The sequence below is a fragment of the Notamacropus eugenii genome, chromosome 3 (assembly GCF_028372415.1).
Source record: "Notamacropus eugenii isolate mMacEug1 chromosome 3, mMacEug1.pri_v2, whole genome shotgun sequence".
Classification (NCBI taxonomy): Eukaryota; Metazoa; Chordata; class Mammalia; order Diprotodontia; family Macropodidae; genus Notamacropus; species Notamacropus eugenii.
The window spans coordinates 277822429-277847739 of record NC_092874.1 but is presented as its reverse complement, the minus strand read 5'-3'; the positions used below and the strand labels follow the sequence as shown (position 1 = coordinate 277847739).

Sequence of the window (25311 nt, the reverse complement as noted above, 5' to 3'; positions counted from 1 at the left end):
TAAAAAGATGACAATGGTCAAATTTAAAAAGAGTGGCCTCAGTACATTAATGGGTCCGCGAGCTTTTCTGTGTGGCTATTCCCTCCACAGGTGCAGAAAGTAACCTTTCAATGCCCTTTCCTCTGTGGGTTTCTTGTCCAGGCCTTCCCAGGATATCCACATAACACATGCTAGTGGGCTTCATTTGGTCCTTTGTAGTATTTTATGGGAACTTCACTCTTACTACTTGACCAACCTAGTTCCTTTTCTATTAAAAAAAAAATTCTGAATGGCTGGTGGAAACAAATAGAAAATGGCACTCCATATGGATTAGATTTGAGAAGATGTGAAGTGGCCTAGGAATGTTGTCTTAAGCTCTTTTTTCCCCTTTAAAATAATGTTTCTCTTTTCCAGATCTTTTTCTTTTTACTGAGGAGGTAAAGAGATCATAAGTCTACAAAACATAATAATTTAGTCTCCTACAAGGCATTTCTAGTAATTCCTTTCTTAAACACCATTTTAAATAGCCAAAGTTAACTTATATCCAAAGAAAAACCTCACTTGTAAAGCCTCTTGTCTCCAATTATTGAGCCTTTTACATTAGACTCAGAAGGTAAGGAAAAATCTCTGAGAACACTTAAAAAGGCTTATGAAGAGAACCCTATGCTTCCTTCCTAAGTTGGAAAAGGCTTATCATCAGAAGGTTGGGCATGAAGTGATGAATTTATTTTTGGTCACCTGAAGCTAAAGAGCTGAGAAGTTAACGTGTCAATGGAGAACTATGTTAGTGAAATTATAAATCACTTAAAGTATTGATGATACGTATGCATGTACACACAACACACACACACTCCTTCCACCTCCCTCAGACAAAGATAGAAATATGCACTACCCCTTTCATATGTGGTCATTTTAGTTGCAGAAAGGGTCAGAGAAAAATTATTATTCATGTTAGAAAAGCAGCTTGAGACTGGTCTGAAGATAGAAAAAGATCGTCAGATAAATATACTAAGAAGAACGGTTTGAAAGCACATCAAAGGCACAAGTGGGGAATTATTTATCTACTCACTCACATATTTTTTCAGGGTTTTAAGGGCAAGCGATCAGGAACTATAAACCATATAAGTGTTTGGGAATATGGGGAAATTATATATTACTTGTGCTATATCTGACTTAATTATGGACTCTGAGTTTTTTAACTCTGAGTTTTAACCCTGAGCACTCCTGAGGAGATCCTGATTTGAGGTTATTGAGAGATTGGAGAGGAGGAAAAAAGAAATCATAGATTAGAAAAATAAGAAAACACAGCAGCTGTCTGGAGAGGTTGTCTCCTGACCTCTTTTCTAGATAGAATATAAATACACAGCGTATGGAGTACATCTGTATACATGTTTATGTACACACAGGTAGCCTGGGTCAGAGGAGAATCAGAAAACAAGCATGGAGAGAGAGCTGCTTGAACCTGGTTGACTCTGCGGGAGCTCGGAGCTCACTGGAAAAATATTCTGTAGGTGCTGGAAGAGAATCCTGCTGCTGGAGGAAGAGCTGGCTGGACTTACTGACCTTTTTTAGCTACCTCTAGAGTCAGAGAGAAGGGAAATCCCTCCTGAACTTGAATGCATTGCTCTACTATGATTTTTATCTTGAGGGAGAAACTCCTTTGAGCCTCATAGAGCAGATCTAGGTTAGGCAACTGCTTGTAATTGAAAAAACTTAACTTCAGCACCTACCCAGAGAAACAGACAGGGAACATTGCAGTCCCCAGGTTCAAGGCTGCTGAGACTGTTTTATTAAAACAGCTCAACATGGCTTCAATCACCCAAGAATAGAGGAGCAGTAGCTTTGTCCAACAGGAGAGTGGAAAGGCTTAGAAGAGTAACAAGTAGTACAGACCAACACCCAGGCTTGCAGTCCAGAGCTGTGAGTGGCCCCAGGCATAGGGATTTCCCTATTCATGATGGACCCATTACCCTTCACATATATGATATTAATTGGTGGAAGAGTGGGATCTAGATTTATGAATGTACTTTAAATTGCATCATTTCTGCTTTTGTATGAAATGTTATTAATCATTGATTTTGCCTTTTTTAAAGTCAATGTTTTATGTTTAAGATATAATGGTTTTATTTAGACTGCTTTGTATAAATAAGCACACTGATGGGGACCCAGGAGCCACAGCTGCAAGTAGTAGGCATATATCTCCTCTCCCCCAATAAAGGTTACCCTCAGTATAATCAGAGATGAGCTGCAGAAGTGTGGTCTTGCCTGTGGCTGGTTCCCAACTTTGGAAAAGTCCCTGAGACCTGACAGCATGAAAGCATGTTGGAGTGAACTGACAACTAGTCCAAGGAGAGAGAAGAGAAATCCAGGTGCCATCATTAGATGTCATATCCAAAGGCTACGCTGCCAAAGTGAGCAAGTCAGTACTGTACCCAGGCTACCTGTGTATACATAAACATGTATACAGATGTACTCCATACCAGATTTCATGTTTACTCAGACCTCGCTTTGCGAGGTGTCACTGTTTGGGTTTGGGAGAGCACTCTCCTTGTGATTACATGACACATAACAGTGTGACCCAAACAGACCAAATCCTAAGTGCACTGAGGCTTAATGTGATAGTAGCATCCCCAAAAATTGTTACTGTATTAATGCAACTCAGGCATAAACAATATCCCTTCAATTGTTTGTCTTCCTTTATTTCTGTCAAGTATTTTGTAATTATATTTGTATAAGAAGTTTTGAGTATATCTTGGTAGACTGAATCCCAGATAGTTGGTAACTATTTTGAATATTGTTTCTTCCCATTATCTCTTTGTGGTTTTTTAAATTAATATTTAAATTACTTTATTATAATTTTATAATTATAATAAAATTTATTATAATATTTAAACAAAGGACAAACAACAATTACTATATAGCAATGTTAATTTGTGCTTATCAGACAGTGAGTGAGCATTTATTAAATGCTTATGTGCTAGGGGGCAACTGGGTGGTGCAAGTATAGTGTCTTGTGGTGCAGTGGAGAGAGCACCAGTGCAGGAGTCAGGAGGACCTGAGTTCAAATCTCACCTCAGACACTTGACACTCACTAGCTGTGTGACCTTGGGCAAGTCACTTAACCCCAATTGCCTCATCTTGGGTCATCTCCAGTCATCCTGATGAATTCACTGGATTCAGATGGCTCTGGAGGAGAAGTGAGGCTGGTGACCTGCACAGCCCTCCCTCACTCAAAACAAAGTCAAGTGCAAGTCATGTCATTAGTTTTCTGATGGCATGGTCTTCTTCAGCAAGAAAGGACCAACACACACACACTCTCTATACTCTATCTAGAAAAGAATGCATGGGTCTACTGGCGTCATCATTTCTGAATGCCTACTTGTAGGGTAGGAGGTAAAGGTACATCACTATATGTTTTGCTTGGTTCTATCCTAACTGGTACATTCTAAGTGCTCAATGATGTTAAATGAGGCTCTTATCTTAGCCTGTCACTATGTAAAACCCTTTAGTCAGTTTTGTATTTGCATGAATGCCATCACATACAAACTGTAAATTCAACACTGGAAAATCTACAAAATCAGTTTCAACCTGAATCCAGTAAGCTAAACTACACATTTGAGGAAAGAAATCAGTATTAAATAAACAAGACCTGACTAGCAAGTGTTTGTCAGGGGAACCTCTCACACATACCTTTTTTATCTGAGTTTCTTCGTACCAGTTTATCTACTTGAGAAAGAGCCTCTTTCCAGCAACTGTTGCTAGCTTGAACTCGAGGTTGGAGTAACTTTAACTTCTGCTCCAGGATCTGATAGGCCTCTGAAGCTAGCGTGTTTGCTTCCTTAGTACCAACAAGTTTTTCAAGTTCATCCTCAAGAATTATAACCCTAGATAAGAAAGGAAAGCACAAAACAGGTCTGAAAATGTAAGCTGTAAAAATTTACAAATGTGTAAAAGTTGTTCAAAAAGTCTATTGACAAGCTTAAGCAGCATGTATGATAGTCATTATGGTTGCAATACAATCCTGTTAGCATATACGGCCATATGACAAAGTTGACTGGTCATAACTCTTGGCAATTCAGGGCAACCTTCATTAAAAATGCCTACTCCCTTAAAGAGGTGGTTCCCAAACGTTGTGTGTGCACTGAAATTCAAATTTTTTAAATAAGAAGAATGTTTCTCTGTCCTGAGACAGAGTTTTATTGCACAGCTTTAAGTTTATGAAGAGGTTTTCAGTTAATAAAGTGCATATATGAAGGACGTACAACATTCACCATATGAATGCCAGCATACCAGTGTTTTTATGCTAAGCAGAAAACCAGCAAATATCAACTAGGGATCCCTTCCTTCATTCAGCTTTTAAGTGTTTGGAATCAGGTAGATACTTTTGGAGAAAAGTAGTGAAAAGCTGTTAGACCCTTGAAATAATTCCTTGTTTTATAATAAAATCTGTTCCTCGAACATGCTATGATCGCTTTTTAAAAAAAAATTGCAATTTCAAGTCATTTTGCCCAGTAAATTGTTCTCTGAAATGGCAGGTTCCAATTTAATATGCCTAATTTAAAAGAGCTAGAAGTATACTGATTCATCAACAATGTTTTCCCTTTTTGCTCTTACCTTGTACAAATTCTCCAATACCATGTCATTTGCATTATCTGCCATTGTGCTATGTTCCTTCCTGTTCTATCTGTTAAAATTACGAAAGGACAAAGCCATCAATCCTGGATGATGCCCCCCAAACCCTCAGGACCTGTACTTACTCATTCAGCAACGCTTTCAGATGGAGCTGGAGGCTGCGTACCGCTGTGTGAAGGCTGTTCAGTTCTCTTGATTTCTGCTTTGTTTTGGATAAACGCTGCGCCTCTGACCGATGTTGAGTTTCAAAGTATCTATAGAACTCATAGCTGCGCTTAAGTTCTTCCAAACAGGCGGCATGGGCATGAGGTAGACCTTGAGTCACATCATATAGGACCCGATGAGAGGAAAGAGCAGGAGTAAGGAAGGGCCCTGGGGGTGAGTTCACAGTGGACAGGAGCAGTGCCAGTCTCCGGAAGAATTCGGAACTCTGTCCTACCCAGAGCTGGAATAAAACCTAAGAAAAGGACAAAGGGGCTGCATCAGATTTTTTCAAGTGCTCCATGAGCACAGCAAACCTGAACTTAGTTTGCCTTTGGCGGGCAAGTCAACATTCTTCTGTCTCTTTAAAGAGGACAACAACTGTACAACTAGCTCTAAGATAGGGCAAAGCAGTGTTACAGTCAATTCCATAACCATGGATCGTGGGAAGTTCTGATCAGAGCACAGCAGGTACTGAGATCATCTCTGGATACAGGCCATCATGTTATGTAGGTTTTTCAGCCAAAAGGGGAGGTAGGAGCCATAACAGCCCACCCAGAAAGCCACAAGATTTCTCTAAAAGGCATTAAAGTTACTACAAAGACACTTGTATAATCCCTGGGCCAAAATCTCTTTAGGGGAAGCAGGAATGATCAATGAATGTCATGTAAAGCAGACATGGTGAATGAGAATGTCTTTATTACTTCCTCAGCTGTGGCAGACTGGCTGCCATCATACTTTTTCATTTGACAGATTAATATGGATATTCTGAAAGAGAAGGTCCAAGGAAAGGAGACATAAAGCAGGAAGGCAAAAAGAAAAGGGTGACAGGAAGTAGGCAAGAAGAATGTCCTTATTCCTTACCTCAAAACTGTTTGGGATGAAGCTGTATTTTGGTCCAATTTGGCAATTTTCCTAATCAACGCTCACATGAACTACACCATTTTCACAGGTACAAATGCTATTGGGTCTGGAAAGGCAGAACAGAAATCCTGGACGACTGATGGCGAGTCAGAGAAGTAGGGATCCAGAGATCAGAGAGGGGAGAGAGAAGTGATATACAAGGCCACAGTGATCAAGGGGCAGGGTGGCAAGAAGTATGAACTTAAGTATTTGTGAAAAGTATTGTAATTAACATCAGGAAACAAAGGAATGGTTGTTCTGGGCAGAACGAGAAACTCAGTTGATATGGAGGCACAATTCATTAGTAAAAGACTGCAGGACCCACAGACTTAGAGTTGGAAGGGGCCCCTCAAATAACATCCAGGCCAATCCCCTCATTTTACACAAGGACCAGGAAGAAGTGATGTGTCTCAGGTCTCAAAGACAGTAAGCAGTAGAGCTCTTGGGTTCAAGCCCAAGGCCTATGACCTGATGACACAAACTCTTCTGCATGACACAGGGCCCAAGAGTTAAATAAGTGGGACTCAAGGTTTTGGACAGATAATTAAGACTAAGTGGAATATACAAAGTACCAGGAAAACTAAAAGCAAGTGGCATAACGTATGCTGAAAATGGAGTGAATGAAAGAGTATTTCAGAAAGAAATATAAAAGCTCATGAATAAAGTCTGGGGGTGAGGGCAAAGGCCCCTTGGAGGCAGAAGGAATTAATACTGGACATGCAGAAGAAGAAAATGGAGGGTTTAACTTATTGGCTTGTTCTTATATTACCTGGTGTCTAAAAAGGAACAAATGAGTCATCAGGTTAAGGGATCATGGTGATAGCTATTAATGGGTAACTCACCCAGAATAACTCTGGGTTAATGCCACCACCCTTAAAGGCTTGGGTAAACAATTCCATGAGAAGTCCTAAAAGCTTTAAATAACTATAGGTCTCAGTATTCTTCTAAATCTTCCTGTCAACTGAACCACTACAGTATTTCAACTTCAAGAGAGAATGGAAGAAATAATGCAGATGGAGGCATAATAGGCCTTAATTGACTAGCAAGGGGCGAGAGAGGGAGATGTCAACTGCAAGAATGATGAAAGATCTATTGGGCCCAGAGGAGCTAGCATTTCATCCTAGAGGTAAGAGGGAGCCACTGGAGATGCCTGGCGGTGAGACACTGGTGTTTAAGGCATACTACTTACACTTCTACCATGTGCCACGTTCAGGAAACAATATAGAGACTGGGAGAGAAAAGGAGAAATCAGAATGGCAGGATCTCAGAGCTGGCTGGAAGCTGAGGCACCATGGAGTCCAACTGAGGCATGCAGTCTGGATTTTATCCTAATATCCTACAATGCCAAGATAAGTGGATACCCTCTCAAACACTCATCACATTTACTGGGTACTATTTTGTCAACGGATTCTCAAGGGAAAAGAATGACCTAAGAGTCTGTAAGTCAGACTAGGAAGGGGAGGTAAGAAATGTGCAGCTGCACACCAGAAGCCATGCCAAGAGCCTGCTATGGGCTTCTCTGAGAAGAAACATGGCACCTGTAACATAAAAACAATAGGAAGGAAAATGCCATGGAGGCATTGGAGGTCTACCTCTAGGCCATTTCTACTCGTCAAGCATCAGTTCTCGTGTCTAAATTCCTCCACTTCAATCCTGGAGAATCTTCTGAAGGAAAGATGCAAAGATGCCAATGGCGGCAATGCTACGCATTCTGGGTATGGCCAGTGGCCCGGCAGTCCACAGACTCTACTTACTTGCTGTGGAAAATTGCTTCTTTTGATGTAAAGTCATTCACAACACACTAGCAGAGATTAGTTTTAGCCCATTTCCAGCAGGAAGAGCAGGGTAAGAGATAAGGACATCATTAAATTAAACTTGGCCTAAAACTTAATTAAATGTTGGTGAGAAGAGGAGAATATGGTAGCAAGTGAGGGCTGGAGATACCCGAGACATCACAGTCCAAACATGAGATGCTGACCAAGCGAGGATTGGGAAGCCCAACACTGCGGCAAGGCAGATAACACTGGAGGCTAAAGGGCAAAGACAAAGAGTTAACGGAGTCTAAATTCTTTGTTTACATCAAAGGCAGGAAGCTAACAAGAGAATTAGGGGGGTCATTTGATGATCAAAATCTGAAGGGTATTCAGGGATAAAAGGGAGACAGTCAATGAATTATTTCCTTTGATTTTTTTTAACTGTAGAAGAGGTTAGAATAATCCTTCTCCTTCTGGCTCCCTTCTCTTTTGATAATCCTTCTCCTTCTGGCTCCCTTCTCTTTTGATATTAGGGACATTAGATCAGATCTAGGCAAAATTCTGTTTTCATGATATGGCAGCTAGGTGGCACAGTGGATAGAATGCTGGGTCTGGAGTCTGGAACACCCAAGTTCAAATCCAATCTCAGACACTTACTAGCTGTGTGACTGAGCAGGTTACTTAACCCTGTTTGCCTCAGTTTACTCATCTGTAAAATGAGTTGGAGAAGGAAATGGCCAACTACTCTAGTATCTTGGCCAAGAAAACCCCAAGAGGGGTCATGAAGAGTTGGGCACAATTGAAAAACAACTATAAATTATAAGTATGCATGGATTTGATTTGTACAAAACCCCAGTCTTGGCTGTTGATGCTGAGCGGTGAAATCCTAACACATGGTGGAGACTTTTACTGGATGTCTAAAATTACATCCAAACACAGCAATAGCAGAAAGGCAAATCAGGTGAGTCAAGTGCCAAGGCTTTAGGGCTGCTAAAGGTTCTGCAGCTGCACAATGGTGCTTTTCTCCCCACCAATCTATGTCACGGAATCTGTCACATATAACCAAAGCAGCAGGCCTTCTTTTCTAGGCTATGCAAATATGTTTCTTTCATTCTCATTATGTATAGACACAATATAGCAATTGTGTTCATTTCAAAAGCACATGAAAATGAAATTCTTTCCACAATGGAAAACTATACAAGACCTAGACTTAACTGACGTTACACTTGCTGCGTGTATGTGTGTGTATGTATTCAAATTATATATAAATAAATTAAAAAATTAAGTAGCGAGATCGCTGGTGGAAATAGACAATCTATCATTACAAATGGTAATTCTGTTAGGACTACTGATGTACTAATATAATTCCAATTCCCAAGGAGACCAAAAGAAATTCTGGTAAAGGGCCCTACCAGGATAGAGAAATGCTAACACCAAGGCCTCCTGAGTTGTGCCGATTAACAGCGTTTCATGGCCTCGTATGTCTCTCAGCACAGGCCCAACAGAGGAAATGCCCTTTGCTATGAGATTACAGGTCCATTTGAGTAAGTGAATGCTAGAAGTTGAAGGCAGGATGGAGACAAAGGCCAACGAGGGCAGAGAGGCCCAGGCTGCAGCTGTCAGAAGTTTATTCTCAAGAACAATCCATTCCCAGGACTCTCTGATCCTAGGGAACCAGAGACTTTTCTGGTTATGTCTCTGGGCCCTCTCCTGTCCCAGATGCCTTGCCCCCAATCTAGCCCTTCTTGTCTCAGGGTAATCCTTTGGTGTCAGGGAAGTAAGGGAGAAGCAGGCAAAGTATATGGATAACATTGCTCTGAGTATGTGCCTAAAGAATGTATGTTTTTTTAAAAATTATTTCAGTATTAAGAGAAATAAGGGTTTAAATTGTATATGTTGTTAAAAACCATAGATGTTGACACTGTTTATAGATGTTAGACAAATAGAAAAAAAAAAAAGTCAAGACCTGTATGGCTCTAAAAGCATGATCACAATCATTTGTAGGGATTCTCTGGTAAATGACTCTTCCTTCCATGTAGAGCTAGTGTCGTGGCTACCAAAGCTTCCTGAGTCCTGTCTCGGGCATTCGAGGCCCACCACACTGTGGTACCATCCAAACTCTGCAGACTCTTCATGATATTCCCTCATTCCCAGACTTGACTCTCCAGTCAAGTCAGGTTCCATCCTCTCGGGCACAAGGACTGCTCTGGGCTGGCATTTGGATCTTTGTCCAAGCTGCTCCCTGCCTGAGGGCTTCTACAGCCACCCCTGGAAGATCAGCTTCTGTGTCACTTCTCCCATGGAGCTTTCCTTGATCCTCTTAGTCAGTAATGTCTCCCCAACCATCCCAGAGCTCACACAACAGGTGGCTTATAGCTCTCTGATAGAAAATACCACATGCTAGTTTATGTTATAGTAGTGCATAATACATGCATATCACCCTCTCCAAGAGAGCAGACTGTCTCATCTAAACTTTCCCGAACTAGTACAGTACTGTGTACACAGAAGATACCTAATGTTTGCTGACCAGAATGAATGCATTCAACTTTGTCTTACATTTTATTTGCAAATGATAAAAACATACTCTACTGCCTGATAGTAGTAGGTAGGTGACCCCTCAGTTCTTGCAGAGTACGCCAGTGGAATAAAGGCCATAGCAGATCCAAGCAATACAAGAAGGCTTTGAGTACAAGCTTCATGATGGACTGACTATGAGTCTGCTACCCAAAGGCCAGCTGTATTCAAAGAGGTCATCACTCCAAGTTTGGCTCCCAGATGATGAATACTTCTGGTCACAGCAACTCAGGAAGACTGCCTACTGAGCCTATGAGCTCCCTTCTCTGGACCACAGCAGCTGCAAGGTGTTGGGGGCAAATTTAACTGCTGAAAGGGGCAGAAAAAGGACAGGTCGTGTGAAACCCAGAAAGCCTGGCACACAGGAAGTACCATATTAAATGTATACTACTTCTCCCTCTTCCCCTCTTGGAGCAAATGAGAAGAACACAAATGGGGACTGAAGAGCTATAGTTCTAACTAGCAGGTATGCATTCCACCACATCAGAGTTATCTAAGACCCTGAGAGGGAGATGTTCTCACATGACTCCAACCCTGAGGAGCCAGCCTGATCTGCAGGAGCAGGGAAAGGTGGGGTGAGGGAGCCAGCTCTAGCCAGAAAAGGAGAGCTGGGGGAGAAAGAGGAAGGCAAAGACTATACCCTTCACTGAGCAGTGAATGAGTTCCACTGTCCTCATATGTGTGATGTTTCTTGCATCATCATTTAATTTGCTGGATTGTAAATTCCTTGAGGGCAGAATCTATGTCTTGTATTTCTACATTTCCTACAGAGGGCAGCACATTGCTGTATTAAACTATCCATTATTAAAGATGTATACTCAATATGTAATGAAAAAAATAAACATTGTTTACACACCAATGAGTTTAAACATGCCCCACCCACCCCACTGGCAGCTTTTGCTAGACACAAGTAGTAGGGACACTGAAGAGAGAGGAAAGGAAGGGAAAAGCCACCAGGTTTCTTTTACGCTCATGCAGAGGTGAAGAACCTTAGCTCTTTACTTCTCCATTGCCACTTAGGGAAAAAGACAATGAGGAAGTGGGAACAAGCAGAAAAATCAGAAAAAGCGGGGCCTCTTATTTTTTCCTGATTGAGTGTTCCTTAGGCATGTGAGAAGGCTACAAAAAACTGAGGGAAATCGTAGAGAGGAGCCATACTGGCAAATCTGGAGATCCAGCACAAGTAAGATACAACCTCCATGTAAGACTGGGCCTGGCGTAAGCTGGTAAGGTCAAACTGGGCTTAGGGAAGAAGCTATCAAATAGGCTTTTACTCTAAACATTGTATTGTGGAGCTATCTTTAAAAGTGGCTGAATTTTTTAAAAGATATATGTTTTTGAAAAGGTTTTTTTGTTTAAGAAGAGAAGAAAAATAATCTTACTCTCTCCAACATACCTGTAAAGTGAAGCCTTACTAGCTAAACTGAACTGCTGTGATGGAGACATGCAAATTGAATGTCCAACTATTAGGCGTAAAAAAAAATTAGTATCTGAGAAGAGAAACAACGTCACTGTCCTTTCAAATGACTTTGCTGTTTCACCCCAGAAGTGCCCATTGTACCGAGGTACACACCTGAGGTACTACTGTCTGAAAAGGCTTTACTGACAGTCCTTAACACCAAGGGAGGGCTGAGGCACTAAAGGAGATCTCTACCTCTGAGACCATGGACAAATCTTGTTCTGCTGCCACATTCTGACTAAATTTTGCTCATTTTTCCAGATTTTTAAGCTCCTGGAAGGCAGAGATCACTTCCATTCAAAAAAATTCTTCCACCAAAGGCCACGTATTCTGATAATATTACTGGGAAACACGGGCTGGCAAATTAAGCAAATGGGTTCACGTCCTAGATCAGCAAAATAAATGAAGGCCTTTGACAAGTAAGTCCCCTCTTTGCTTCTCCAGTCTCAGCTATGAGGATTGCAGTACATGAGGGGTTCTCAAACTTTTTTTGCATGGGCAGAGTACAGTGTTATTTTCTGTGATAAAGAATTCGAAGGAAAGAATGGGGGGACAGGGAGGGAACGAGTCTTACATGCACATGGGATTTCCAATTCTAAGTCTCATACCGTTTGCAGCACACCCTTTGAGAACCACTGGTCTGTTCTAACTAAAAATTTTTAGGATTTCTAGGGAAATAGTTGGATCTGTTAAGTTCTTAGTGCTCTTAGAGTTGGGTTCATATGATTTCTTCCCTCCCACTCCAACTCCTTAATGTTACATGGGTATTTTACTTCTCAAAGAAGATAGTGGTACAGAGAAGGCACAGCAACTCACACATTAGTGGCAGGAAGTGTGGTAGAAAGGACAACGAGGTGGCACAGTGGACAGACTAGATCTGGAGTCTGGAAGATTCATCTTCCTGAGGTCAAATCTGGCCTCAAACACTTACTAGTTATGTGACCCTGGGAAAGTCACTTAATGCTGGTTGCCTCAGTTTCCTCATCTATAAAGTGCGCTAGAGAAGGAAATGGCAAATCACTCCAGTATCTTTGCCAAGAAATGAGGTCATGAAGAGTTGGACATGACTGAAACTACTGAACAACAATAAAAGGTGGACACAGTCAGAGAATTTAGAGCAAGAGGGGCTAAGTTTGAACCCTAGCACTCATGTTACCTTGGCCAAGTCACTGAACCTCTCTACACCTCCCTTTCCTCAACTGTGAAACAAAGGGATTGAACTAGAAGGCCCTTGGAGTTCCTTTCAGCTCTAGAACCAAGAACTATGAAATACAAGTCACAGACCCTCTAGGTATGAACCTCCCCACCCCACCCCCAATCCCAACAACTAGGAATTATGTAAATGATCTTTTAGGATTAGGATCTTGGATTAGATGATTTTAAAGGTTTCTTTCAACTTTAAGAGTTTATGGTGTTTATTATGGGTTATTTTTAAAACTGGGGAAGAGTAAAAATATATGATGGAGGAAATTATGTGAATAAATATAGTAAAATGTATTTCTAAGTCACCCCTCCTCAAATTAAGCGATCTTTCTAAAATCTCAAGGTTCAATGATACATAGAAACTAAGCTACCATAAAACTGCAGCAATATTAGAGTAAACTTTAAAAATAAAAGAGGGAGAGTGAGATTTAAAATTTTTTTTAAGTATAAAAAAATTAGAACTTTAAACGTCCATAACAAGAGTGCTGAGCTGCTAAAACATATTTTCTGGACATCACAAAGTTTTCCACATCTGTTGCTCCTGCTTCAGAGAGAGCAGGCCCCACCACAGACACGTTACCTTCAGGGCAGGCAGGCTGAAGCCGTCGGTCAGGTTGTGTGCCTCCTCCTCTGACACCTGCTCTTCACTCAGTCCGAGGCCCAGCTCCTTAAAAGGTATCACACAGATGTAGTTGGTCACGTTGTCACTCTCTGAATTCAGAGGGTAGGTTAAGTGAGAGTTAAGGCAAACACCAACTGAGTCTTGGTACTAAGACAACAGAAGAGGCGATGAAACATCTTCTCCCAAATTACCTTTAATAACCATCATTTATACACTTTTTAAAAGATTGGCAGACTTCCTTTCAGTCTAATTTGAATAGATATTAGTCTGTAATACTAGTAGTTATTTGGAGTCTAAGTAATAAGTGGAAAGGCCAGATAATTCACATATCTATCCAGGTAAGCACTGAACCCTCTCTTTTGGTCCCTTCCAGGAGAAATCTTTCTAAGACGTGTGAAACGTGGTCCTGAACCAAAGAACATGTAACAGACAGTGAACATGAGAAGAAATGTAGACCTGGTGGGATAGAGCCAAGGAGAGACCCTGACACTGGCTTTCTTGAAGAGTCCACGATGACAGCATGATTCACTGTTATCTACATCTCCAGCTACAGGAAGTGAAGGAGATGCAGCTGTATGATGACAGGGCAGTTATGTAATATGGCTGACTGGAGAAAATCCTAAATTAATGCTGAAGCATCTGCTGTCTCCTGAAGGGGTTACTCAACCTTCAGGAAAACCCTTCTCTTCTTCTCCATTAAAAATATCCTCTAATTCATCAAGAGCATTAAAATAACATTTATCAAGGCATTGCTAACACAGAGTCCCACAGGAACCTGATTAATTTCTGACTACCTGACCAGTTAATAATGTGAGGAGGCATGAAGGACCCTCTTCATTTCAAGAACACAAGCCTGTGTGACCTCATCTCAATATTCATACTGAGCAGCGATAGTGAGTACTGGATAGAATGAGCCTTTGGGTCAAGAAATGTGGGGCTGAAGTCCAGCCTCTACCCCAGACAAGCTGGACTGACAGGAGACTTCATTGGCATTTCCTAGCACCCATGAAATCACAGATCCAGATCCAATCAAAACTCCCAGTGTCTATACTTTCTTTATCGCTTGTCACCACAAGAACACACTTTTGCAAACACCACCGATTTTTTCCAAGCCTCTGACGCTTGGTTTAACCCAATTCCAAGGTCCAGTAACACTAGACATTTAAATATTTAATGTCACAGGCACATCTGTATATAACACCTGAATGTCGAATCAACTGAATGAGGCAACCTCTTCTGTAATAACATTTCATACTTTGACTAGTACCCTGGTCCAAGGGCTGCTTCAGTAAGGCAGCACTGTCAGGGAGAAAGATCATAAAACCATCAATAAAGCATGTTATCCTTCCATGAAATGGTACACCAACAGAACAGCTTTACTATCATCCAGCCTGTGGCTCTAAAATGGCTGTTCACTGAAAGTACAAAAAGTGCTAAAAGCAGTCAGAAAAAATGGATTTGTGCCTTGATAGAATACCTGAATGAAGGAACATGGAGTTTGGGTCACGCGCTTGTACTGTGTAATAGGCAAATGGGCAATATTTTTGAAAGTACTCAAGTGATTAAACTTTCTCATCTCTGTGGCTCTCTTTTCCAAAAGAGAGCCACAGAGATGAGAAAATTTTATTTTCTTTCTTTATATTTATAATAAATTATATATCTATTTATAATAAATTTTATTGATTGTATTAGTTTTTCCATAAACTACTTTTGCTAACATATCCTTCTCTATTCTCCCAGACAAAGGGTCATCTCTTCTAGCAATGGGAAGGAAAAAGAAAGGAAAAAAATAATTCAGTAAAACTGAACAACATGCCAAAAAGTACGAGGTTATCTGCAGTGCTCCCCACCCACAAGTGTCCCTCCTCTGCCAAGGAGGGAGAGCGTTGTCTTCTCATGCGCCTCTCTTCTTTGTTGTCATTATAATTTCAAAGCATTCAGTGTGAATTATTTTGTAGCTATTTTTTCCATTTGGAATATTACTGTGCACCCCGTTTTCTGTATACTGCTTCCTTCATTATACATCAGTTCAGGATCCAACATTTCTTATGCTAAGGAAATATTCCATTGCATTTGTGAACCTGCTGGTCATTTCATAGTCAAATGGCATTTATTCCGCTCCCACAAAAAGTACTGCTAGAAACATTCTGTTGGATATGGCTTCTTTCTTTTGGTCACTGACCTCCTTGAGGTCTAAGTCTAGCAGGGGGATTTCTGGGTCAAACTGAACAGACTTTCTGACCATCTAAAGTCCTTTCCAGAATGGTTTGGTGAAGTCTTAATTCTACCACCAGTGAGTTAGTGAGCCTTTATTCCCACAAATTTCACTTGAAGGAACAAAACATCTAGAATATAAAGGGAAATGATAAAAAAAGTAGGAATGAGGGAGGAACTTTAGCCTCTGAAGACCTCTGACTAAAAGCCATAAATGTCAAACAACTTGGTCCTGGTTAGAAAATACTGATCAGTAGAACAGATTAAACAAGGAAGTATCAGAAGTGATTCAATGATGCGGTTCACAATAAACCTATTAATATTACATAGGAAAGAACTCATTTAATTTATAAGAATTTCTGGGAAGACTGGAAAGTAGCCTAGCAGGAATTAGGGTTAGACCAGAGATGGACCTGGAGTCAGAAACACCTGAGTGCAAATCTGGCCTTGAATACTTACTAGCTGCATAACTCTGGGCTCATAACTCATTTAACTTCTGATAGCCTCAGTTTCCTCATCTGTAAAATGCAGATAACAATAGCACCTATCTCTCAGGAGTGTTGTGAGGATCAAACGTCAGATCTGTAACATGCTTGGCACTGTGTCTGGCATGTTTAAGTGCTATGTAAATGTCAGCTATTATTGCTATGTAATACAATAAACTCAAAATGGATATGTGATCTGAACATTAAAGATCATATCATTAAAAAAACCAGAAGAGAACTAGATCAGGTACCTTTCATAGCTATAGTAAGCGGGTAAATTCTTAACCAAAGGATAGAGATGATCACAAAAGATGAAATTCTTCAGATTACACGAAACTGAAAAGCTTTTCCATGCATAAAATGAATGTAACAAAGATAAGAAGGGAAACAGTTGAGTAGAATAAAAATTCTTGTGTCAAGGATCTTGTATCAAGTATCTCTGATATTCAAAATATATAAGTAATAGAAATTTATAAGATCAAAAGCCGTTTTTCAACAGATAAGTGGTCAATGAAAGTTAACAAAGAATTTTCAAAAGAAGGGCAAAATATTAATAACTATACAGAAGAATGCTCCAAATAACTAATGAAAGAAATGCAAATAAAACCAATCAAGCAAAACTGGCAGATAACTAAAGAAGTGAAGAGTCAGTGCTGGAGGCACTGTGGAAAAATGGGCACACTAGTGCACTGCTGGGCACAGTTCTATTTCATTAGTCTGTGGATTGGCACAGGCAGGAATAAAAGTCAAATACCCTGGACAAATCCTGGGCCTCCTGATATATCATCTGTGATGGGAATTATGCAAGCCCTGCTAAATTTAGCCAATGGAGTTTTAGCAGCTGTGTAAAACTGCTTAGGAGTCATTTGACAATAAATTTTCTGTAGCCATGAAACATTTCAGTAGCATCAGAATTTGCCAACTCTATTTTTTTTTTTTTATCTAGGCTTCCATACTATATCTAAATTAGAAAGACCAGCGCTACTGTTCAGAAAATATACTGGATTCAATCAAGCACAAACAAAAATCTTTGCAACTGCACCAGAAATTTGGAGCATTCTCTGTTCTTTTCATGGAGAAACACCGAAGGTCCAGGCTGAACTGTTTGCATGGGGATGTGGGAATGGAGGCATACAACTTTATGTTGATTTAATCTGTAAGGATGATGACTGTGGGTGATCTTACAAAATCTTAACATAAGAGAACCACAAAATCCCAGAATCCTAGTGTTAGGAGATAACTTACATCATCGGGTCCAACCTGCTGCTCTGTGATTGAATTCCTGTTATAAAATCACATCTAAGCATTACTAACACATCAAAACTTCTTCTTTTCAAATTGTGTACCAACCTCCATTTCGACTTTCTGGCACACCTTTCCTAAACTTTGTCTTTTGTTAATGGAAGTCTGGGATTGATACCACGTGGATACTCAGTCTACCGGAAGAGCCTGCGATAAGCTGGCTTAGGTCTACAGGACTCTGATCAATTATGGCCTCTCGTCATGGTACAATGGTTTGGAACCCCCTGCTCTTGACTCAAGACCAGTCTACTTAATTGGAGGATTTGCCAAATCTAACATTGCACAATCTGAAACAACGTGAGGGGAGGTAGACTTAGCTTGCCTTGGCCCCAAATTACTCAAACTACTGCACTAGTGTGACTTCTACTTCTCTCTTTTCCATATTTGTTCTGTTATGGGGCCTGCTTCTTGTTTCCCCAATAAATGATTCAATAAATGGCTGCTTCCATCATCTGCTTTTTTTCCTTGTCACTTGGCTTCCTCAAGTCAAGCTGGTGCCAAACAGCTGGGGCAAGGCTCTTTTTTTACTAGCTAAACCAAGCAATCACTTGTTCAGATATTCTCAAAGAAAACAGCCACTGCTCATGCTCAAAAAGCATTTTTTCTGTGTTGTGGCTTTCTTTCTTGTCCAAGCTTTGTTGATGTTCTTTCTTTTTTATAACACTTACTCCCCAGTGATTCCCTCCACAAAAGGACAGATAAGGACAATCAGTCAAAGGAAATCATCCCAAGGACCACATCTGAAAATGATGCCTCGTGCCACACCCACAGTTCTGTGGGGTTTTTCTCTGATGGCTGAGGATGATGAGAGTAGGTATGTGTGAGAGATAAGGGTGAGACTGTGACATTATAGAAGCCTACAAAAAAAATGAGCAATAACTTTCCATACTGAATTCCTGCTTTTAAGCTTATGACCTTTCTCTATGTGCACTTGAAGGCAATGTGATGCAGGAGAAAGAGGACTGAGCTTGAAGTCACAGGTCATGAGTTCAAGTCTCAATTCTACTATGCATATGACCTTAAGGAAGTTACTTATCCTTCCTGGCCTCAATGTCCTCCTCTGTAAAATGAGAGGTTAGACTAGACAACTTCCTAAGCCCCTTCCAGCTGCAAATCTCTGAATCGATGCATCACCTTTCCCTGATCTTATCCCTTCTGTCCAATCCCATACTTCAATATTTAGAAAACATTCTTACACCCAACCCTAAAATGTCCTCATTTCTCCCCTCTGCTTATAGGGAACAGATCCCAACGAGGGCAATCCTTATCCCTTCTCTCATCAGCCTTCTAACCTTGTCCTCTGGATTCAGTGGTGCCCGGAGAGTCACACGCAGCACCGTACTTCTCCCCACTCTTCCTGTGATTTATGGCAGCTAAGGTGCTAAAAAGCAATGGAGAAAAGCCAAAATTATGTAAGGAGAAGTCTTGTTATTGAGTTGCTCTGAGCAATCAGGACTCATCAACCCTCTTTACTGTCATCAAGACTTTGATAATAAGCCTTTTCAAGAAGAAATGGAGGAATTAAGAAAGAAATCTTATTGTTCTAATGCTCTAAAAAACTCCCATCACATGTTGCTATGGTTTTTCTGACTGACTATGATCAGTCAAGCAGATATATACCAAAATACCAATAACAGCAGCTCTCTTTTTAGGATCGGGTTACAAGAGTATAGCATATGCAAGGGTACAAATAAAACCTAGCAGGACAGTGACCTGCACAGTAGTGAAGCGAAGTCCAACTGTGGCCTTAAAAAAAAAATTTAACTGGGGTTAGCAGTATGCCAATGGAGATACACTGAAAATCCCAAAGTACCCTGGGAAAAACCAAAAAGGGACAAAATAATTTTCTCTCCAAGGTTACACAGTCCACATGATATGTCTTTCTTATGGAAATGCATTCCTACATGGAGTAAAATCTTCATCAATAGGTTCTGGTTAAATGGGTTCCAGGTATTTAGGACAGAGACAGATTTCAAGAAAATGAGCTGAAAATAAGATTAAATAAAACAAAAACTTGCAGCACTAGTGCAGGAGTCAGGGCACACTGAGACCAAGCAGTTACACTTAGAGCTATAATAGTTAAAAATATCTTCACGATGATGATCCTGATGACCCTAAAAGCAATGCAAGATCTTTAAGTATCAAAGAAATATTCCACTGTGTTTACTACTACCACTACAATGTAAGCTTCATTAAAGAAGCATGTTTCCTACTGAAATTTTTGTCTTACAGGGTCTAACACAGTGTCCAGCATAGTTTGTTACACTGAACATACTCTGGAAAGAAGGTGTGCACTCCACACATTCCAATAAAGATTTTACTCTACATTTTATCTCAAGCATGCATATGGAGTGCTATTAAAAAATTCCCTTTGACATTTACCTGATAAAATCCTAATTTTGCAAAACTATATATGTCATAGATCAACTTGGTTTATAGAAACTATGACAAAAATGATGATTCAGATGAAAGACTCTTGCCTATATTTATAACCATGCAAGATTTCATAAATTTTTATTTTCTGGTAATGTGGTTTATTCCCTGATTTACTGGTTTTATAATCATGAAATAAAGCATATTTTATGGTTACAGAGATTGTGAAAGTGTTGACTTCTCAATGTCACCTTCTTAATCACCAAGATACCCAGTTCTATAAGTTTGCCAAGAAGGCAAACCCAGCAGTGTTAAGATCCTTCCCAGTCACTGTAAGCATCAAGAGAGGGAATATTTTCTTCCTTCTAAAACTGAATTAGGTAGTGAGGGCAGAAAGGTGGATCCTTTTTCTAGACTCTGCTTCTTCTACCAGCTCACCTTAGAATTCATCCCTAATTTTACAATAATCAATGGGAAAATAAGCTTCAATCTATAAATATTTGTAATATTACATGTATGTATGTGCATATGACACATATGTATATATTCTATAAGCATTGTGTCTATGTATACATATGTGTACACACACACACACACACACACACACACACACACACACATACGCTTTCATTTAAGCCAATCTCTAGAGGACACACTTAAAATATACACCGATGTCTATTAACCTGATTACAGCTGGAAAAGGATATTTTTTCAGCATATAGAGGGTGGCTAGCCTTGCTGCTCGAAAGTTGGCTCTAACAGTCCGGTAGACAGCTTTCCGAAGGCCGATGAGATGCTGACTGGGATGCTGTCCAGCTTTGTTGAATGGGCAAGCAGCACTGACCCTGTCAAGCAAACTTGAAAAGTAAAATGTGATACAACTGTACAGATGTCCTAAAGTTTTTGTTCTAAATCTACAACACATTTATTTTTTTAAAAAATTCTCTTCAGTTATCTCATTTGAAATATAATTTAAAATTCCTCCCCATCCCAATGGGGTGAAAAAACTGCTAAAAATCCATTTTATCAGCAAACATGTCTATAAAAGAAAAATGACAGAAAATTAAACCCTGTGCAACTGTTCAGTTTCCTTTATTACTGTGATAAAGGTGTCCTGGCAGGTATACAGTGGACATTACTAAGGCTCCTGTATAAATATCTTTTTCTCCATGTAATCTCACCACCTGCAAGGTGTCTGTGAGTATCTTTTGCAGGTTCCCCACCCATGATCTGTTGTCTGCAATGTTTCCAAACTTATCCATATTGAGAATAATTTCTGGGCTACTTCAGGACTTTAGTAACTTGGTTGTTTTAGAAAGACTCAGAAATGCAAATGAATAGACTACAGAAATCATGGGTGGTCTCCATGAAAGCTAAGAGTTCTAAAAGGAAACAGACTCGACATTATGAAAGCCTTCACCATACTTAGCACATTTCACCTCTCCTCATTTACATTAATTTACAGTTTTGGTCCTCTGCAGAGTGAAATACACTACAGAAATGGTAAAAAAAAAAATGCCAAGAGGCGGGAGAAAGGTAAGGTTAAAATATATGCCAACGTGTTCTGACTGGCACTGGCCTTCTCAAAGTGACACAAGGTGGCAAGATAAAAGGAGAACCAGGATGCAGTGAGGAATGCGCTGTAAAGACAAATTAAGTACCACACAATATTTCTAATGCTCTCCCAACTGCTCAGGGGGAAAAGACACCCAATACCTCCGGAACTGAATACAGTTTAACACTATAATGGGACCTACCAATTTGTAACAATGGTATATACTGCACTAGTTGGATGTACCTGTATTTTAAATCTTTCCTTTTCAGGTGATCTATTAGGTTTGAATCAAAAACTTATAGCTCTTTAGTCTATTTCAATTGGCCCATGGTATTATTAATAATGTAAAAATATTTAGAATCAAATTCAAGACTTCACAGTAAATCCTGGAGTCCACCATAAAACCAGGGATATTGAAAACAGAGCTGCCATAAAGATATTATCAGGGTCATTTCAGAAAAATCAGTTTTTGAAGATTCTTTAGAAATTACTGTTCTTCAGTTTTATAGCACTTTGGTATTCCTTTTAGACTCGTTTCCTCCTAAATGAAGACAGTTATTGATTAAAGATTAATTTGAACCTGAAGCTTTTACATTGAAATACAAATTTTCCCATATTAGCTCTTCTGCCAGTCTACTATTTGATCTTGCAGAAGCACTGTCCATCAGACTAATTTCAACACAGTCCCTCCTCTTCCAAAGACCAGCTTACTTCCAGGATGGCCAAAAACACAGGAGCAGTGAGAGGGTGCCACAGTGCATGGAGTGTCAAGTCTAGAGTCAGGCAGGCAGGAGTCTGAATGTGAGCATGGGCATTTACTGGCTGTGTGACCCTGGGTAAGTCACTTCACTTCTGCCTGCCTTAGTTTCCTCAACTGTAAAAGGGGAATAATAATGATAGCGCCTACTTTCCAGAGTTGTTATGAAGATCAAACGCATTAACATACATAAAGCACCTTCAAGCCCTGTATAAGAACTGGCTATTCCATGAGGCAGCTGGGGGCCCCAGTGCACTCAGTGCTGCCTCAAGCACCTCCTTGGTGTGTGACTGCAAACAAAAGCTTAACCTCATTGGGTCAGTTTCCTCATCCCTAAAAGAGAGATGATAATAGCACTTATCTCACAGGGTAGTTGTGAAGGTCAAATGAGATAATAATTTTCAAGCACCTGGCACACAAGAAGATGCTGTAGAAATGTTAGTTTTGATGATAATGGTTTTAGTGTAGTGGAAATTTCCTGGTTCTGGAGTCAAAGGATCTGGTTTAAAATTTCCCCTCTGACATTTCTGCTCTGTGCGACCTTGGGCAAAGCACTAAACCTCTGTGGGCCTTAGTGTCTTCCCCTGTAATATGAAAGGGTTGGTCTAGATGGCTTCTGAAGTCCCGTCAAATCTCATCCATGACCCTATGAAGTTTAGTCACAAATGGTGACTTGAGGTCCCAAGTTCATTTGCATTTTCCCCAAAGATCTAGATATGGTAGCCATTTTACGTATTCACATCAATAAATTAATGCTGAAATTTGGAATAAAGGTAAAGCCATACATATTCTTGGTGTGATCTCCAAGAACAAGAGATGAAATGGAATTAAATTATTAAAGATGGTTATTTGAAAAGACAAAGCTTAATTGACCTGCAATCTGTTAAGACTCTGAACTGGTCTGAAAGGAAAGTTATAGCATTTTCTCCCAAGAGATCAATAATAGCAGAAAAATTGCCTCATTCAGTTTAGTCTTGTCTGGAAGGAGAACAGCATAGGCACGCTGTGAATAGTACAGTATAGGTACTCTTTGTCGAATGACATCTGGAAATTTCTTCTCATGGGCTTCTATGATTTTATATACCAAATTTAAAATAGCATCAACTGCTATATTTCACATAATCCTGTTCCTTTACCTAAATGAGATAATAAAATGAAATAATAGTGTGTCTGGCACATAATCAGTGCTATATAAATGATTATTCTCTCCTTCCTTATTTACACTCTAACACTGACATTGTTAAGTAGGTATATTTTAGCATACAGTCTGGTAAATAAGCAGCCTGCAGCCTCTGTTGCTTATATCAGGGTAGTAAGTATTTAGCTAACTATAAACATGTTGACCTTCAATAAGCAGGTATTATTTAGTGTGTGGAGGTGGTAGCTGAGGATGTTGGCTATGTAGTATCTGCCAATATTTGGAAAAAATGATTCCTAACATACCTTTTACAAGGAACATAAGGTACATGACCAAGACAGTGTATCATATTGACTCAGTTTCCTTGACCTAAGGAAAAGGTATCTTAGGACCAGAGATGAGCAAACATCATCCTAATTTTCAAAAACAAGAAGATACCAAGATCTGAAAACTATGGACCAGAGGGCATAACTTGGATTTTTTTGGGGAAAAAAGCAAACTCTAGAAGAGATTAACAAAGAAACAGCAGGGAAATATGTAGAAAGGAAAGCGAAAATCACAAAGAACTTCATGGCTTCATCAAGAACAGGGCAGTCTAGACCCACCTTGTCTTTCTGTTCTGGGAGGGGAGATACTCTTTATCTGGATTTCAGCAAAGTATAAGATGAAGTAACTCCTGGTATTCTTAAGGAAAAAGTACAGAGATGAGCACCATGAAATGGATTCAGACCTGGCTGAATGGCCAGACTCTAGGAGAGTATCCCAAGAATGGGAGTGTTTCCCTATGCTGTTTAACTTTTTTTTTTTAAATCAATGATTTGAATAAAGGCAGAGATGGCATGCTTATAAAGTCTGAAGATGGCAGAAAGTTGGGAGGGATACAATGGCTGTCACAGTCAGGTTTCAAAAAGATCTTAAGAAGCTGGAATTAGGGGCTGAAACTAATAGCGTGAAATTTAACAGGGAAACAGGCAAAATTCTTCACTTGTGTTTATAGAAGTCATTGAGTAAACAAACACTTATTAGGCACCTACTCTGGGGCTACAAAAAAAGGCCAAAGACAGCCTTTGCTTTCAAGGAGCTCAGTCTGTATGGGAGACAGCATGCAAACAGTTGTGTGCAAACAATATTCAGATAGGACAAGTTAGGTAGCCCTAACTTGTACCCTCTTCCAGAGGGAAAGCACTAAGATTAAGGAGGATTGGGAAAGGTTTCTTGTAGATGGTAGGACTTCAGGAAGCCAGGAGGCAGGAATGGACAGGCAGGGAAAATACCCAGAGTCAGGAGGTGGAGTGGCATGTGTGAGAAGTCAGCTGAGCATCACTGGATCACAGAGTATTTGGAGGGGAGCAAGCTATGAAGGGCTCTGAAAGTCAAACAGTGATTATCTATTTGACCCTGGAGGGGCCAGGGAGCCACTGGAGTTACTGATTAGGGGGATATCATGGTCAGACTTGCACTTCGGCTGACAGCGGAAGACAGACTGGAGTGGGGAGAGACCTGAGGCAGGACACCAGCCTGCAATCACAGGTGCAATAGTGCAGCTGTGAGGGGATGAGGATTTGCACCAGGGGGTAGCAGGTATGACTCGATAACTGTTTATCTGAAAAAGATCTGAGTGTTTTAAAGGACTGCAATTCAACATAAGGCAACGATATGATAGAGCAGCCAAAAGAACTGCTACCTCGGGCTTCATGAAGGGACACAAAGCTTTATGGGGGCAACTGTCCAGCTCCCTGCTGGCTGCCAGAGTCTAGGAAAGTCCTTGACAAGCTGGAGCACCTCCAGAGGAGGCAACCATCCTGGTGAGGGGTCTCGATTCTATGCCATGTGATGATCAGCTGAAGAAGCTGGAGATGCTTAGGCTGGAAAATTCAAGACTCTAGAAGGATGTTATCACAGGCTTAAAGAGCTGCAGGGTCATCACAGAGAAGAGAGGGCAGACTGGTTCTGGTTCTGTTGGGCCCAGAGAGACAGAAGTAGGGGTGATGAGGGGAAACAGCAAAGCGACAAAACTTAGAAATAACGAGTGGAAGAGGCCTCCCTGCACCTCTGGGATGGGCTGCACGGCCACTGGCCTGAAATGCCACAGGAGGCTCTGCCTGAACTGAACAGCTGCTTAGATCTCTTTCAACTCTAAAATGCTCTGATTTTCCCTTG

The 25311-nt window shown here is 40.4% G+C and overlaps 1 protein-coding gene across 5 annotated transcripts in view; it reads right to left on the bottom strand.

The window, feature by feature from the left end:
* Positions 1-25311, bottom strand: part of VEZT (vezatin, adherens junctions transmembrane protein) — a 110909-nt gene that overhangs the window by 43325 nt on the left and 42273 nt on the right. For 3 of the 5 annotated variants that reach the window (XM_072655605.1, XM_072655603.1, XM_072655606.1), the window contains exons 6-9: positions 20409-20558; positions 13286-13433; positions 4737-5068; positions 3670-3863 (exon numbers count right to left, since the gene is read on the bottom strand). In XM_072655605.1, the coding sequence (XP_072511706.1) occupies positions 3670-3863; positions 4737-5068; positions 13286-13433; positions 20409-20558 (824 nt within the window). The remainder of the gene's footprint in view (positions 1-3669; positions 3864-4736; positions 5069-13285; positions 13434-20408; positions 20559-25311) is intronic. The other 2 variants (XM_072655604.1, XM_072655607.1) reach the window with 1 other exon arrangement.